Source organism: Natrix helvetica (genome assembly GCF_964273705.1).
Source record: "Natrix helvetica genome assembly, chromosome: 6".
Taxonomy (NCBI): domain Eukaryota; kingdom Metazoa; phylum Chordata; class Lepidosauria; order Squamata; family Natricidae; genus Natrix; species Natrix helvetica.
This window is the reverse complement of record NC_138553.1, coordinates 43,540,895-43,554,166: the sequence shown is the minus strand read 5'-3', so window position 1 is coordinate 43,554,166 and position 13,272 is coordinate 43,540,895. Positions and strand designations below refer to the sequence as shown.

The following is a 13,272-nucleotide window of genomic DNA, read 5'->3' as shown; positions in this document are numbered from 1 at the left end:
TACTTTAAACCTTGAGGACAATCATCCAGGAATAATTAAGAATTAATATGAGAGAGTTCTCTGTTTCATATGTGTAGCCTCTCAACTAAAAATGTTGCCCACCTGAGACTAAAGCACCTTGAACTCTTAAATATGATTTTCACCTACTTTTTCTTAATTTATAATTCTATTAAAATGGAAGCTGCAATAGTTTTACCCACCTTCACCAAATGGCAAATATATTACAAAACAGTCTTGTGTCTCAGAAACTGCAGATTTCTGCTAGAATTCATACAAGGCATACAGGCATACAAATATGTTCCTAGCATGTAGGGGTTCCTCTGAAATGTCTAAGAAATGGCACTAAGCAAAAATGAGCTTTTCATTGATCTAGTGTAAGAAAGCAAATGAACAGTAGCTTACTTTAGGCTAGTAAACCAATGTTTGAAATCACAGTTTATTCTTTGTTTACGGATTGCAAATGTATGATATGTAAAATGCACATGGTTTATATCTAATATCCTGGTTTATTCCCAGTTTGCTTTTCAGTAATGTCTAGGTTTTGAACTGTTCACAAATGCAAAAGAAACTAAAAAGATTGAAAAGTAAATAAGACATAGGCTAATAAACCATGGCTATTTTTCCTGAGGTTTAGAATTTTAGAAGGTTATATTGACATCAGATCAGAATCCTAGCTAATGCTACACACTGTATCATTGTGACCACATAATAACAAGCTATGGTAAATTCACTAGTAATATATTATATGTCCTGACCAGAGCAGATACAAAGAGGATAACAAACATACCAGTGGAGCCATAATTCTATCCTCTCCTAACCTTGCAGGATGTATGATAACGTATCCATGTATCCTCTGAAACGCATATCAGTTTTGTGAATAAGGCCATTTTAATCAGGAAGAAATGCAGTATCAAATCATAAATATTTTTCTGGGAAAAGTAACTGGGAAATAAAGAAGAGGGAAGTAAGATAGCTTATAGTAGAAAAATATGTATCCTTTTAGCTGATTATTTTCTGCATGCATCTGGGAGGGAGGGAGAGAGAGAGATAATATGAAGGGAACTCATCAAATTTACAGATGACACTAAGCTTGCACGAATACTCAACACCCCAGAAAACAAGCTTAGGATTCGAAAAGAACTCGACAGACCAACAATGGGCCCTATCCAACAACATGAAATTTAATGTGGAGAAAAGCAAAGTTTTACATCTAAACAGGAAAAACCAAAGATACTAGTACAGATTAGTTGAAACCTGGCTCAAAAACAGTAACTGTAAGAGATACCTTGGAGTCCTCATGGACAAACATGACTTAAACATGACTCAGCGGTGTGTGGCAGCAGCCATAAAAGCTAATAAAATCCTTGGTTGTATAAAAAGAGGCATAGAATAAAAAACATGGGGAGTATTTTTACCGCTTTATAAATCCTTGGTAAGATCACATCTAGAATGCTGCATCCAGTTTTGGTCACCACATTACAAAAATGTTGACACTTTGGAAAAAGTGCCAAGAAGAGCAACTAAAATGATTAAGCACCTCCATACAAAAACATATGATGAATGGTTGCAGGAGTTGAGTATGGCCAGTCAAAATAAAAGAAGGACTAGGAGGAAATGATTGCAGTATTCCAGTATTTGAGGGGCTGCGACAAAGAAGAGGGGGACAACTTAATTTCCAAAGCACCAGAAGGCAAGACAAGGAACAATGGATGGAAACTATTCAAGAAGAGAAGAAATCTTGAATAAGGAGAAACTCCTAACCGTGGGGACAATTAACCAGTGGAACAGCTTGCTTTGAGAAATTGTAGGTACTTCATCACTGGAGGGTTTTAAGAAAAGATTGGGCAACCACCTATTGTATCTGAAATGGTATTAGGGTCTCCTGTTTGAGCAGGGGGTTTGGCTAGGCAATCTCCAAGGCCCCCCCTCCAGCTTTATTCTGAGAGAGAGAGAGAAAGAGAGACATGTGCGCGCACGCGCACACACACACACAGACACAAATAACATACATATTACTGTTAGGTTATGACCCAGGGAAAGTAACTGTGATTAGCATATTTAAATCTATATGGGATCTTTATTATAGTGATCTTATTTTATCATTTGATTTAACAAGGTTCACTCTGATCAAGATTACATATCCTTACAGTATAAACTGCAAGCAACAAAAATATTACCTTTAATTTATATCAATAATAGTTGAGCGGTATAGCATAAAAAACATGTCTACAAGTTGTAGCCTTTCCTACTAATTCATTTTTATATGTATTATTTTTAGTTACATGACCGATGGAGGACTCAATCTATACACAAGAAGCTTGAATCGAATTCCTGACATAGCTGCCTCCCGAGATGTCATTCAAAGAGGAATTCATGATGTGACAGTGGATGCAGACAGGTAAAGCCTTCTTTTTCAACACCAAAGATGTTTGGGAAAGTTATTCAGGGCAATTAATTTTCAGATATGTAAATATTGGGATCAGTAGCTGTAGAATAATAATAGAATAGAATAAATTTAATTTGTTAGCCGCTCCCTCTCCAAAAGGACTCGGGGCGGCGTACAATAAAAACCCATACAAATATACATATACATACAATACATATACACATACATACAAACACATACACGTACATGTACATGGAGGAAGTAACAATCGTTAAATGCATACAATAGTAATAATAGAATTAAAATTAACAATTAAAATACCCTCAGTTAAAATTCCAAATTTAAAAAAGACTGTCAGGAGCAATGGGATAAACTATGGTTGAGCCAGGCCAGCTAATTGGAAGAGGTGGGTCTTGAGCTTTACACAGAAGGAGCGGAGATCGGAGGTAATCCTGATGTCAAGGGGGAGGTCATTCCACAGGGCTGGGCCCATCACAGAGAAGGCTCTGCTCCTAGGCGTCGCCCCCCGACACTGTTTGGTGGACGGCACCTGGAGAAGTCCCTCTCTGTGCGAGCGGATTGGTCGTAGGGATGTATGGGGCAGGATGCAATCCCGCAGGTAACTGTAGGTCGGGGAGCATTAAAAATAATAGCAACAAAACCTAAGTTGGAGCTGGACAGTTATTGAAGAGAATTGTGTATCCTTGAAAGACACAATGACTCCTCCTCCCCCAAATCTCTTGTATCAACATCCACCAGACAGTTGCTATCAGAATGACCTATGATGCTGTGATTTATGAAGTGCTGCAAATAAATTGGCCTGTAGAATACAAAGGCAGAGCAGCTGCCTAGCAATAATGCCAGCATTTAAGAATTTGTTCTTGTAAATCAGATGGTGATTAAAACTAACAAATTTCTGCATAACAGGATTTGTGCTGTAATTTTTATTTGGTATTTTAGACTATTTTCTGCTTTGTGCATATACTGCAGATTATGATGTCCTTGTGCTTGTGGAGTGCAGCCCAATGGCTAGTTTACAGTGAAATTGTAGCCTTCACATTTCAATTCATTTCCCACCTCTTGACAAAGTTCCTATGCCATCTGCTACAGCAGGGAGAATTTGACAGTAATGCCAGCTTCAGCTCAGACTAATCCAAAGAGTTTTTCATCCAACTCACGATCAAAGAAAAATGTCATCAAAATATGAAATATTTTGTAAGGTTCACAGAGGGTGATTCCCATCTGAAATAAGAAAAAATTTTCCTGGCATAATTGCTATTAAGGAATGGAACATCTATCTCCTGGAGCCATGGGTTCTCCATCATGAAGATTTTTAAGAAGAGGTTGATCAGCCATTTGTCTGAGATGATACGAAGACTACTGCCCTCAAGATCCCATCCAGCCAAGGGATCAGTATTTACCATGCACATTTTCTGTTGTTTTTTGAATGGCTCCCTGCCCCCAGATTTTTACAACCCAGTAATAATATTTCTTTACAATATGCTTCTTCTGCACTTATAATTTGGATTTGAGCCTTGTATGGAATAGTTTTTGAACATTGGAAAAGGAAGACTCAGGCATTTCATAGACAAGAAAAAAAATGATTGTGTGCTTTAACAATCAAATAAACTGGCACTAAAATCATAAGATGTTAATTTGCTTTAGCTAAAATCTTCTTTGTACTAAAGCTATTTGTTTTCTGGACCAGTCCATGCAGTTGCCTAAATATATTTGTATTAGATTGCAGAGGAGTTGAGCAAACAGTCACAGAGCTACAGGAGAATACAAGCAAATCTGTTTACTTGTTTTATTCATGAAATTGCTTTATTGTATAAGTTTCAAAGAAAACAGAGCCTCCACGTTTCTAATTTTTATCTCTTTGTACCAATTGGAAAGACTAACATTTTGAGGATTTCCTGGTGCATGTATTTAATTTACAGCTACTATAAAGAAAATTATTTTCTTTTCTCAAATCTAAAATATTGCATTTAGATTGGGCCCAGCACATTTTAGAAAGCAATTGAAAAATCGAAGTGTGTCCATAGAAGAGCAATCAAGACAGAAAGGAACCTAAAAGGACCTCCAGCTACCGTTGTAAATACCAGGTAGCAGTTGGTGGTACTGGGTATGTGTAGCCGTAAGAAAAGAAGACTGCGGGGATATATTATAGTTGTCTGTCTTTAAGCAGTTAAGGTTTTTATTTAATTAAAGTCTCTGTGTGTATGCATTAACCAAGAAATAATTATAATAGGAATAATACATGAGAATATTTATCTCCTTGCATCTGGTGCTCTTTTGATCCCTTATATTTCTAATTTTGCAGATACTAAAATTCTTAAAACCAGTAATAGAGGTATCCTGTTTGCTACCTTGGTTTTTTGCTTCACTCCCATGTACATGGGCTGTAGTACGGGTTTAGGAACTAGACCTTTTTTTTTAGTGTTGGTTACAGCTGGGAAATATAAAAGTGAGAGTCATTTGTATCTCGTTATTACAGGAGGAAAATTTCAGTATGTGCAATGTAGCAGATTGTCCTAAATAGGCACAGTGCTTTAAATACACCTGCAGAGCATGCATTTTCTCTGATTTCACTGCAGCAAATTCTAGGAAGAAAACAGATCTATACATAGACAGCTTTTAATTAGAACAGTAATTTTGCATGAAAATTCAGGCCATGTGCTATGTTAATTTTCATTTCAAATTATATAAAGGTTGCAACTCTATTATCTGTGAAGCGATTTCATTTTATTTATTTTAATCTATAGATATAAGCTCCTAAGCTTTTAACAGTTCTAGTGCTATGCAACACAAAATGCTATTGTTAATATAAGTGATACTTTGGGTAATTTTTTATTTTATTCAGTTTTCTACTCTGGGGAGTATTAACGATGTCTAACATATTTTTATATATATATATATATATATATATATATATATATATATAATTAAAAAACTATTTAAAATGAACAATAACATAGTGTCTACATTAATTTATGAATTTAAAATATGACAAAGGTTGTGTCTTTACAGATTTTCTAAATTAGAGGCCAGATATAACTCTTTGTGTCAAAAAGTTAATTTCTAAATTTCCTGGACATTTTAGTAGCCACTCAGTTAAGTTAAGTAACAGAAATGTGATTCTTTTGGTAATCTTGAACAATTCAGGATTTTAAAGGGAATTACAAACATTTTAAATTTCACCTAATAGGCAAGTGTGGCAAACATAGATTTTCAGAATAATATGATTAGGAAAGTTTACACTGGTTAACATTGTGGGGGCGGCTCTTGTACCGACTGCAGATTCTAATCAGTTTTCAAGGATAATCTATGCATAACATGTTGTGGTAATCTAGAAAGGATGTACAGTAGATAAAAATATAAAATCTGACTCATTTCATGTCATATGAGAAGTAATTATGCAAATTCACTCTTAATCATAAACACCATCTTCAAATCCAGTGACAGCCAAGGACCTAAGTGGGCCCCAGTGTGTGAAACTGCTGGTCCATGAAAAGTACAACCCCATTCAAAAGACTGAATCTCAGACACCAGAACCCTATTTCAATATTACTGTTTGCATGAATTTAATTTCAGCTTGTTTCCCCTACTAAGTTCAGTATCAAACTTTGGAAACATGTAAATGAAGACTCAATCATCCAGGCCAAAAGTATCTAAAACGGTTAGATCATGGCAACTGGATCAAAGTTTGTTAATCTGAGATGTTTTGTTACTCATCCAAGTAACTTCTCAGTCAAAATAAAAAATTAGGCAGAGTCAGAGGGTTGTTGGAATCTACTAAGTCTAGCCACCAACTGCAGGGGTTTCTCCCCAAAATGCATTGCAATATTATACATCATATAATATATCACAGTAAAACAATGTTTTGCTATCAAGCATGGTGCCTTAAGGCAATCAATAGGTGTCAGAAAAAATTTGAAAAGCAGTTCTTGTAATAAAACTATACACTGTAGAGAAAAGCACTTAAAGGGAGCTAAAGATTCTTAATGATTGAGAATAATTCTTTGTTCTTTTTATGATATGGTTTATGAATTGCTTTGAAAAAAATCTTTATTTGTAATACACATGAATAAAAACTTCTGAGAGAATGAGAACCTTCAAACTGATGATAAATTCTAAGTGGCTCCCTCTTACCTATGAGTGAAAGCAGCTATTTCCTTCTTATATTTTAAAAGAAAAAGGAGAATGTAAGGCTGCTTGAATTTGAAGAGGGAGGATGTTTAAATAAAAAAAATGGGTTAAAAGAACTTTTCAGTGAACTAATTAAATGTTGCTGGAACAATAACCCAAAAGGAAGAAACCTGGCAAACTGTAGCTGGCCTCAACGATTCATGTTATCTGGGGTATTTTTGGTATTAAATGACTTAGACATGGTAAGAGTTCATTCATGTGTTGTATATTGTTTGAACATGCTCAATATATCCAGTATCATTCAACTAGGGAAACCCAAGATGCAAATTTATAGTAGTCATATCATGCCTGATCCTACACTGCTTGGAAAGAAAATTCTGATATGAAGCAATGCTGCAAAAGATAACATCAGCAGAACTGAATAAATATTTGAATTAGACAAAGTGATTGACTTGTAGTTCTATAACACTGATCTAAGCAAGACTGCTCACAAATAGTTTCTCATCACTCTAACAAGATGAAGCAAATGTCTCCATGGGAATCTTTATGCACATTGATACCCTAACTTCAAAGTTCCTGTGAAGCAAGAAAAGTTCCTCACAGTAATTACATCCCAACTCATAGATTTTGCTACATCCATAATGTACTAAAATTAGAATAAAATTATTATGGAATGATTAGCTATCAACCTCAAAGTAACATACTAAAGAGTGGGGTTTTTTTGAGGACTAGAGTAACTACTTTTGTTCTTTACTACAAACATAGACTTCAACCACTGTCTATCTTCCTTTTTAAATAAAGCACAACATTAACTACGTTTGTACCAATTATGAGATCAGAGGAAGAGAAATCCAATTATGTCTTTTCCATATCATTCTTACTATGTGTTAAATTTAATTCCACATTCAAAACTGCCACAGTCTAATTCTTGTCCTCTTCTTCTATCACCCTTTTAACATTCATTTTTTATGATATTAGATAGACTCAAACATAACTTCTGAATGCAGCATTCCCAAATATTTTTCAAAGTTAGAACATTTTGCTTCATTCTGTATTAGTGGGACTCTTCTCCTTTATAATTAGCTATAACTGGTTCTATAATTAGTTCTTTCTTGTTTCTTCTAGTGTCTAACTTTCAAAGTTCCTTCTTATGCTTTTTCCCCAATCAACATTTTCCCACAGGAATGTTTCTTATTCTTGGTACCGTACATATATTTTATAGAATTTTAAATAATACATAGGAATGAACCTTGTAATTAATTTCAAAATCCTATTTCAAATCCATGTGGTCTCTTAATCTGTTTACAACTTTACAAAATCAATGTTTTAATCATCTTTTACCTATTTTCCAATTTCCTGTTTTCCAAAGTTGCAACATTGTAACTTTGAATGGGCACTAAAGCAATGGTTGTAAGTCAAGGAATCAAGGACTAGCTATATACCTTATGAATCATTTTGAGTTTATAATACCAACTACTTAATTCAAAATAAGTCTTATAATTGTAATAGATAATCACTTTAATTTTTTTTTGCTTTTGAAACATTTTAATGTACATTATTTCTAAATTTTAACTAGTGAATTATAATTAAGGAATGAGTTAGTTTTGTTGTTGCATAGTGAATATTATTAATATCTTCACACATTAATGTAAAATATGCAATAAAAGTATGATTCAAAAAATAAATATTTTGTGATATGTATCAACTACTGTTCAGGATTATACAGAAACGAGACTAAACATTGTCATGATAACTTGCTGATAAATGCATTTTATCTTAAATTAATTACACAAGCAAATACTTTTTCATATGTAGAAATGATTGCTTCATTTTTTAAAACAACAGCAAAAACATTTGCTTAAAAGTAATATTTGTAATCTTGAGCTAGTACTGCATAATATTCCAAGCATAGATTTTTTAAAGGTTTTTTTTAAAAAAATAGTATGTAATATAAAGTTCATTAGGCAATATAGAACTTTACATAGGTATAGTCAGATATTACTTAATTATTTTGCTCCATTTAGATTTTTCTTACTCTCATGTTACTATCCAGTATTATGCTGGAGGTAATATTTATTTAATAAGTCTAATAATAACTAACAAGGGATTCTTCTCATCCTATTGTTCCATTTCATATGTTAGTATCCAGTCCTTCATTTTATCTTTTGTCTGTTCAAATATCAGTTGTCTGTATGTACAACAATAATTTTTCAAGATGATGTTGAAGTCAGTTGACAAAGCTTATATGTGTCTTTATTGTCTTATCTCTTCACTGCATTGCACTCTTTTCATGTATGAAAACTGGCACTTTGTTTTTCCAAGTTTAGTTTTTATACAAAAAAATTATCATAGTATGTGAAATGAGTAATGAATTTTATATCTTGCATCCTTGCTTGACTATAAAAATGTGGATAGGCAATGAAAAAATATAACTAATGTAGAATCAGTAACAGAATGCCAGATGCCATTTCAAGATACAGCTATTATCTCTGATATCCTCTAATGGATTTTATAGCAAATAGGTGTCTTTTGACAGTATTTTTAAAAACTATAGTGTTCAACTAATTTGATGAATCAAGGAAGATGTTTAACTCTTTTAGTCCTTTAAGTAAACAAGCTAAATGTCTCCTGCAAACTTTCAGTGATAAACCCTGGGGGAAAATGTCAGTAAGAGGAAGGAAAAATAAGGACAGAGGATTATCATACTCACATGATATGAGAACAATGACAACATGATGCCTTCATCCTTTTTTTCACTCTACAATTTCCACTTAGGCATCAGATAGCAGAGGTTCAGAATGCCCTGGGCTCCTGTTGATTTTGTTAAATGCCAGATATGACTATAACAAGTATTTCTTCATTCATGATTTGATGACATATGAGAATATAGATCTGATATATACTGCTAAGATCTGAGTGAGTGATGGAGGGGAACTGTTGCCTAGAAACAATGTGTTTTTAAACTCCACAGTCTCAGTATCCAAATTTGCTTAAAAATCAGCCTTCAGAGCAACTCTTCAAGTGTAACAGGCATAAAGGATAATGAGCATAACTATAACTTGGACAAAAATCCTCCTACATGAGAAGAAGACACAAAGAAGAAGAAAATTTTATCACCTTATACAAGACTTTCTTAAAGTATCACAAATGTTCTCTCTCTCTCTCTCTCTCTCTCTCTCTCTCTCTCTCTCTCTCTCTCTCTCTCTCTCTCTCTCTCAGAGATCTAAATTGTAAAATATCAATCTAGAGGTTTCTGACAGGAAAAGCATTTAATAAGCAATTTATGAAAGTGATTAGAAAATGAATTATGCAAACATAGTGTCCTTTCAAAGGTGCCAACTATGGTTTGAGCAAAGTAGCTATTCCCTCATCTTTAAATCTACTGGAGATCACTATTTTCTTGTGATCTCCTTGTGACAAGGAGCAGCTGTCTGGAGCACTTGCAAGCCAACTTAAATCCTCTCTTGTCCTGAGAGGAAATATCAAGGAATCTCACCAGTTTTTCATTCTGCCATGGTCAGTAGCTCTGCTTTTTGGATATGTCTTAAGTTTACTCCAGAAGTCCCTTCCAATCTGTGTGGCAACTTAAGATATGTGGAGATTTCCTCAACCAAGTTTGAAAAAAAAAAACACCCACTATTCTGCTAAAGGCCAGAAAAAGTTGGCAATTATCTTGCAAATATTCTAATAAGTCAGCAAAGTAGATTTAGCAGCTTGCTCTCTGTATATACCACAGAGCTTTTACACTGACCTAATTTAATATTCTTTCTTAGCAATATTGGAAAATAGATTCAGGAACATCTGCTGAAGTGATGAAAGCAGCCCTTGAGGCACAAGGGCCATTGAACTGCAGGTATATACCTTGCTCTATATTGGATTACTGCAATACACTTTATGTGGTTTTAAATGGTCTGGAAATTTCAGCTGGCACAAATGCATCAACAAGATTTTGACAAGGTAATACATGACAGGAATATAAAATTGCATCTCATACCCCACCCTCCAGAGGTGAAGTAAGAAATAGAGCTACTGCTGATCTGTTTTGGGATTTTATGTTCTACCATATGTTAATAAATAATATTGACTTAAGAGTAAGCAATAAGCTGACCATATTATGTGTAGTCAGGGTAATTTATAAAAGGTTTCTTTAAACTAAGTAGTGAACTAAATAATAAGTGTAAATACCAGGATCTCAGTATTTTGGTAATTCCTTGCTTCAAGCATTATCTTCCTATCCAGGAAGATCTAAGATGGCAATTTTGAAGGACTACCATCTTTGGAGGTCACAAAGGTGGGCATTTGTCCACTGCTGCCCTGTTTCTCATTGGAACTAAAACCTGTTTAGATTTAGGCAGTACATTAAGACTTGGTTGGTTTGGGAAAGCTTTGAAGACTAAAAAAGGTATGGGCAATGAACGGTTTGTAAGATACTAGACACCTTCATTTCTAACTCAGAAGAATGAGATCCATGGATGAAAGAGAACTACCGAAATACTTTCTAGGATAGGAAAGGAAAATTGCTACAGTATTATACTGTATGGCTGACAGAACACCATTCAGGTAAGTGAGGATCTATGGATTTTTACTGCTTTCCTGTTTCCTGCACTGTTCAAGGTCAGTCTTGGTTCTATGTCAGTTTGCAACAAATATATTAAATATGATCACATTACAACATATAGTGATGGGCTGTTAAATTATCTGAATATCTACCCTGTCTGCAGCAGGCTGGCAGAACAAACAATATGGATTTCCCAGCCATCATCCTCTATATCAGTATTTCTCAACCTTGGCAACTTGAAGATATCCGGACTTCAACTCCCAGAATTCCCCAGCCATGCTGGCTGGGGAATTCTGGGAATTGAAGTCCGGACAACTTCAAGTTGCCAAGGTTGAGAAACACTGCTCTGTATGATGACTCTATAAGCATTTGATTAAAAGATTACTGGATAATTTTTGTTTTGTTTTGGGGTTTTTAGAGCTATAAAACTTACCCCAATAAAATTATGGAGTGCCTTAAATTGATGTACACAGATAAAATGTGTGGGTTATTTTAAATTTCTTGTATACAGATTTCAAAATACTTTAGTTTCATAATAAAGTTTCAATTTTTGGAAGCCACAAAATCAAAGGTAAAAGAATTATGAGACTTTCCTTAATAGTCAAAAATAAAAATGCATTTTCACAATATACAAAAGTTAATGAATGGAAAATTTGATCAGATAGTTAAGAATTGTTGAATATTGGCCTAAATTTAAGCAAAGTTAATTGTAAGCATCGAGTTATAAACTTTATAAGTATACTCTTGGATACAAGGAGCATGTTTGTAACTAACAAAAAGCATTTGATAAATAATTTTAACCGAAGCGTTGCCCCTTAGGTGATTATTGCATCATTTCTTGATGGAATTATTTTTTTATGTATGTACAACACATATCTTGATCTAACACTTGAAATGCAGTTAATTATTATGCTGCTTACTCGCTTGCATAAGATAGAAGAAAATCAGTATCAGTTCCTGATTTTTTAAAAAATTAACAAACAAATTATTTTTAGTTATGCTGCCTTTCCAAAAATGCTCTCCTTTTTTTAAAAACTAAAAAGCAAGTGTCTTGAAGCTAAAAATGTCTCAAAATATTATATTTGAATCTGTAGAGTTTAGGAATCGAATTCTAAACCAAATACATTTCAGTTCAAGATATTTTTGGCAGCTATATGAAAAATGGCTTATTTATTTCATTTATATATTAAAATTTCCATTTTTATTAAACTTTTTGAAAAAGCTATGCTAAGAACTAAAATCCTATGGAATGCCATTTGTTGATATGTTGTTTATATTCTTAGTAGAGAATATTTTTTGCTACAAAAATGCTGATTAAATCTGTTCTGTGACCCACAAGTAATACAGAGTTTCCGCCACAGTGGTTTTCATGCTTGAAAATGACAGGTAATGCATTATACTTGAGGTAGAAAGAAAGAAAGTACGAGTCTAGTGGCACTTGTGGCCATTTCTCTATGGAGACAGAATATATATAGAAAATTAATGGCTCTAGGGGAGTTCCAGAATATTCATTGTCTAGTTTTACTTGCACTGCTCATGGCTTCATTTTTATCTTGTCTGTGCTGTGTTGAATGTGGCTAAATAGGCTTAATGCTGTTGTTTATGATTTATTAGCAGACATGCCAAGGACAGTCCTTTATAAAACAAGTGATGGATTGATTGCAGTGGGAGCTGGCAGGCTTTGTCAATTTGTTTGTTATTTTGCACATTTTAAAAACAACAACTACTATGCCATTTTTCTAAAAAAAAAAAAATCCTTTTGGAAGAATTGAAAATGTATCTTAGTAAAAGTAGAAGAAAAGTCTCCTGTCCAGGTCACAAAATGAATTCATCCCAGGTGTTTTCCTTCAAATAAAAAGAAACATGCTTTACTACTGTCTTCTTCCCAAATGTTATTTCAAGCTAATATTTTAGTCTATATTGCAGCTCTGGAAACTGTTGATATTCTTCCATCCAAGTGTAACTTGGTATTTTGTAAAACAGCCATCATTAGGTATATTAACATTGCCTGCTATAAGATGGCTTTACTTTAGAAACATCTTCCAAGTCTGTGGTGGAAGTCACTTTCTGCTGATAGTAAACCTGCCATCTGTTATTTATTCTGCTTAAGAGCTGTAAAAAGCAATAGCATATGCAACCATTAAGATCAGCAATTATCTTCCATTCAGTGATGGGCCAG

The 13,272-nt window shown here is 34.0% G+C and overlaps 1 protein-coding gene across 1 annotated transcript in view; it reads left to right on the top strand.

The window, feature by feature from the left end:
• NAV3 (neuron navigator 3) overlaps window positions 1-13,272 on the top strand; it is a 488,007-nt gene that overhangs the window by 402,904 nt on the left and 71,831 nt on the right. Inside the window, exon 13 of the mRNA XM_081956875.1 lies at window positions 2,279-2,398. Coding sequence (XP_081813001.1) covers window positions 2,279-2,398 — 120 coding nt within the window. The remainder of the gene's footprint in view (window positions 1-2,278; window positions 2,399-13,272) is intronic.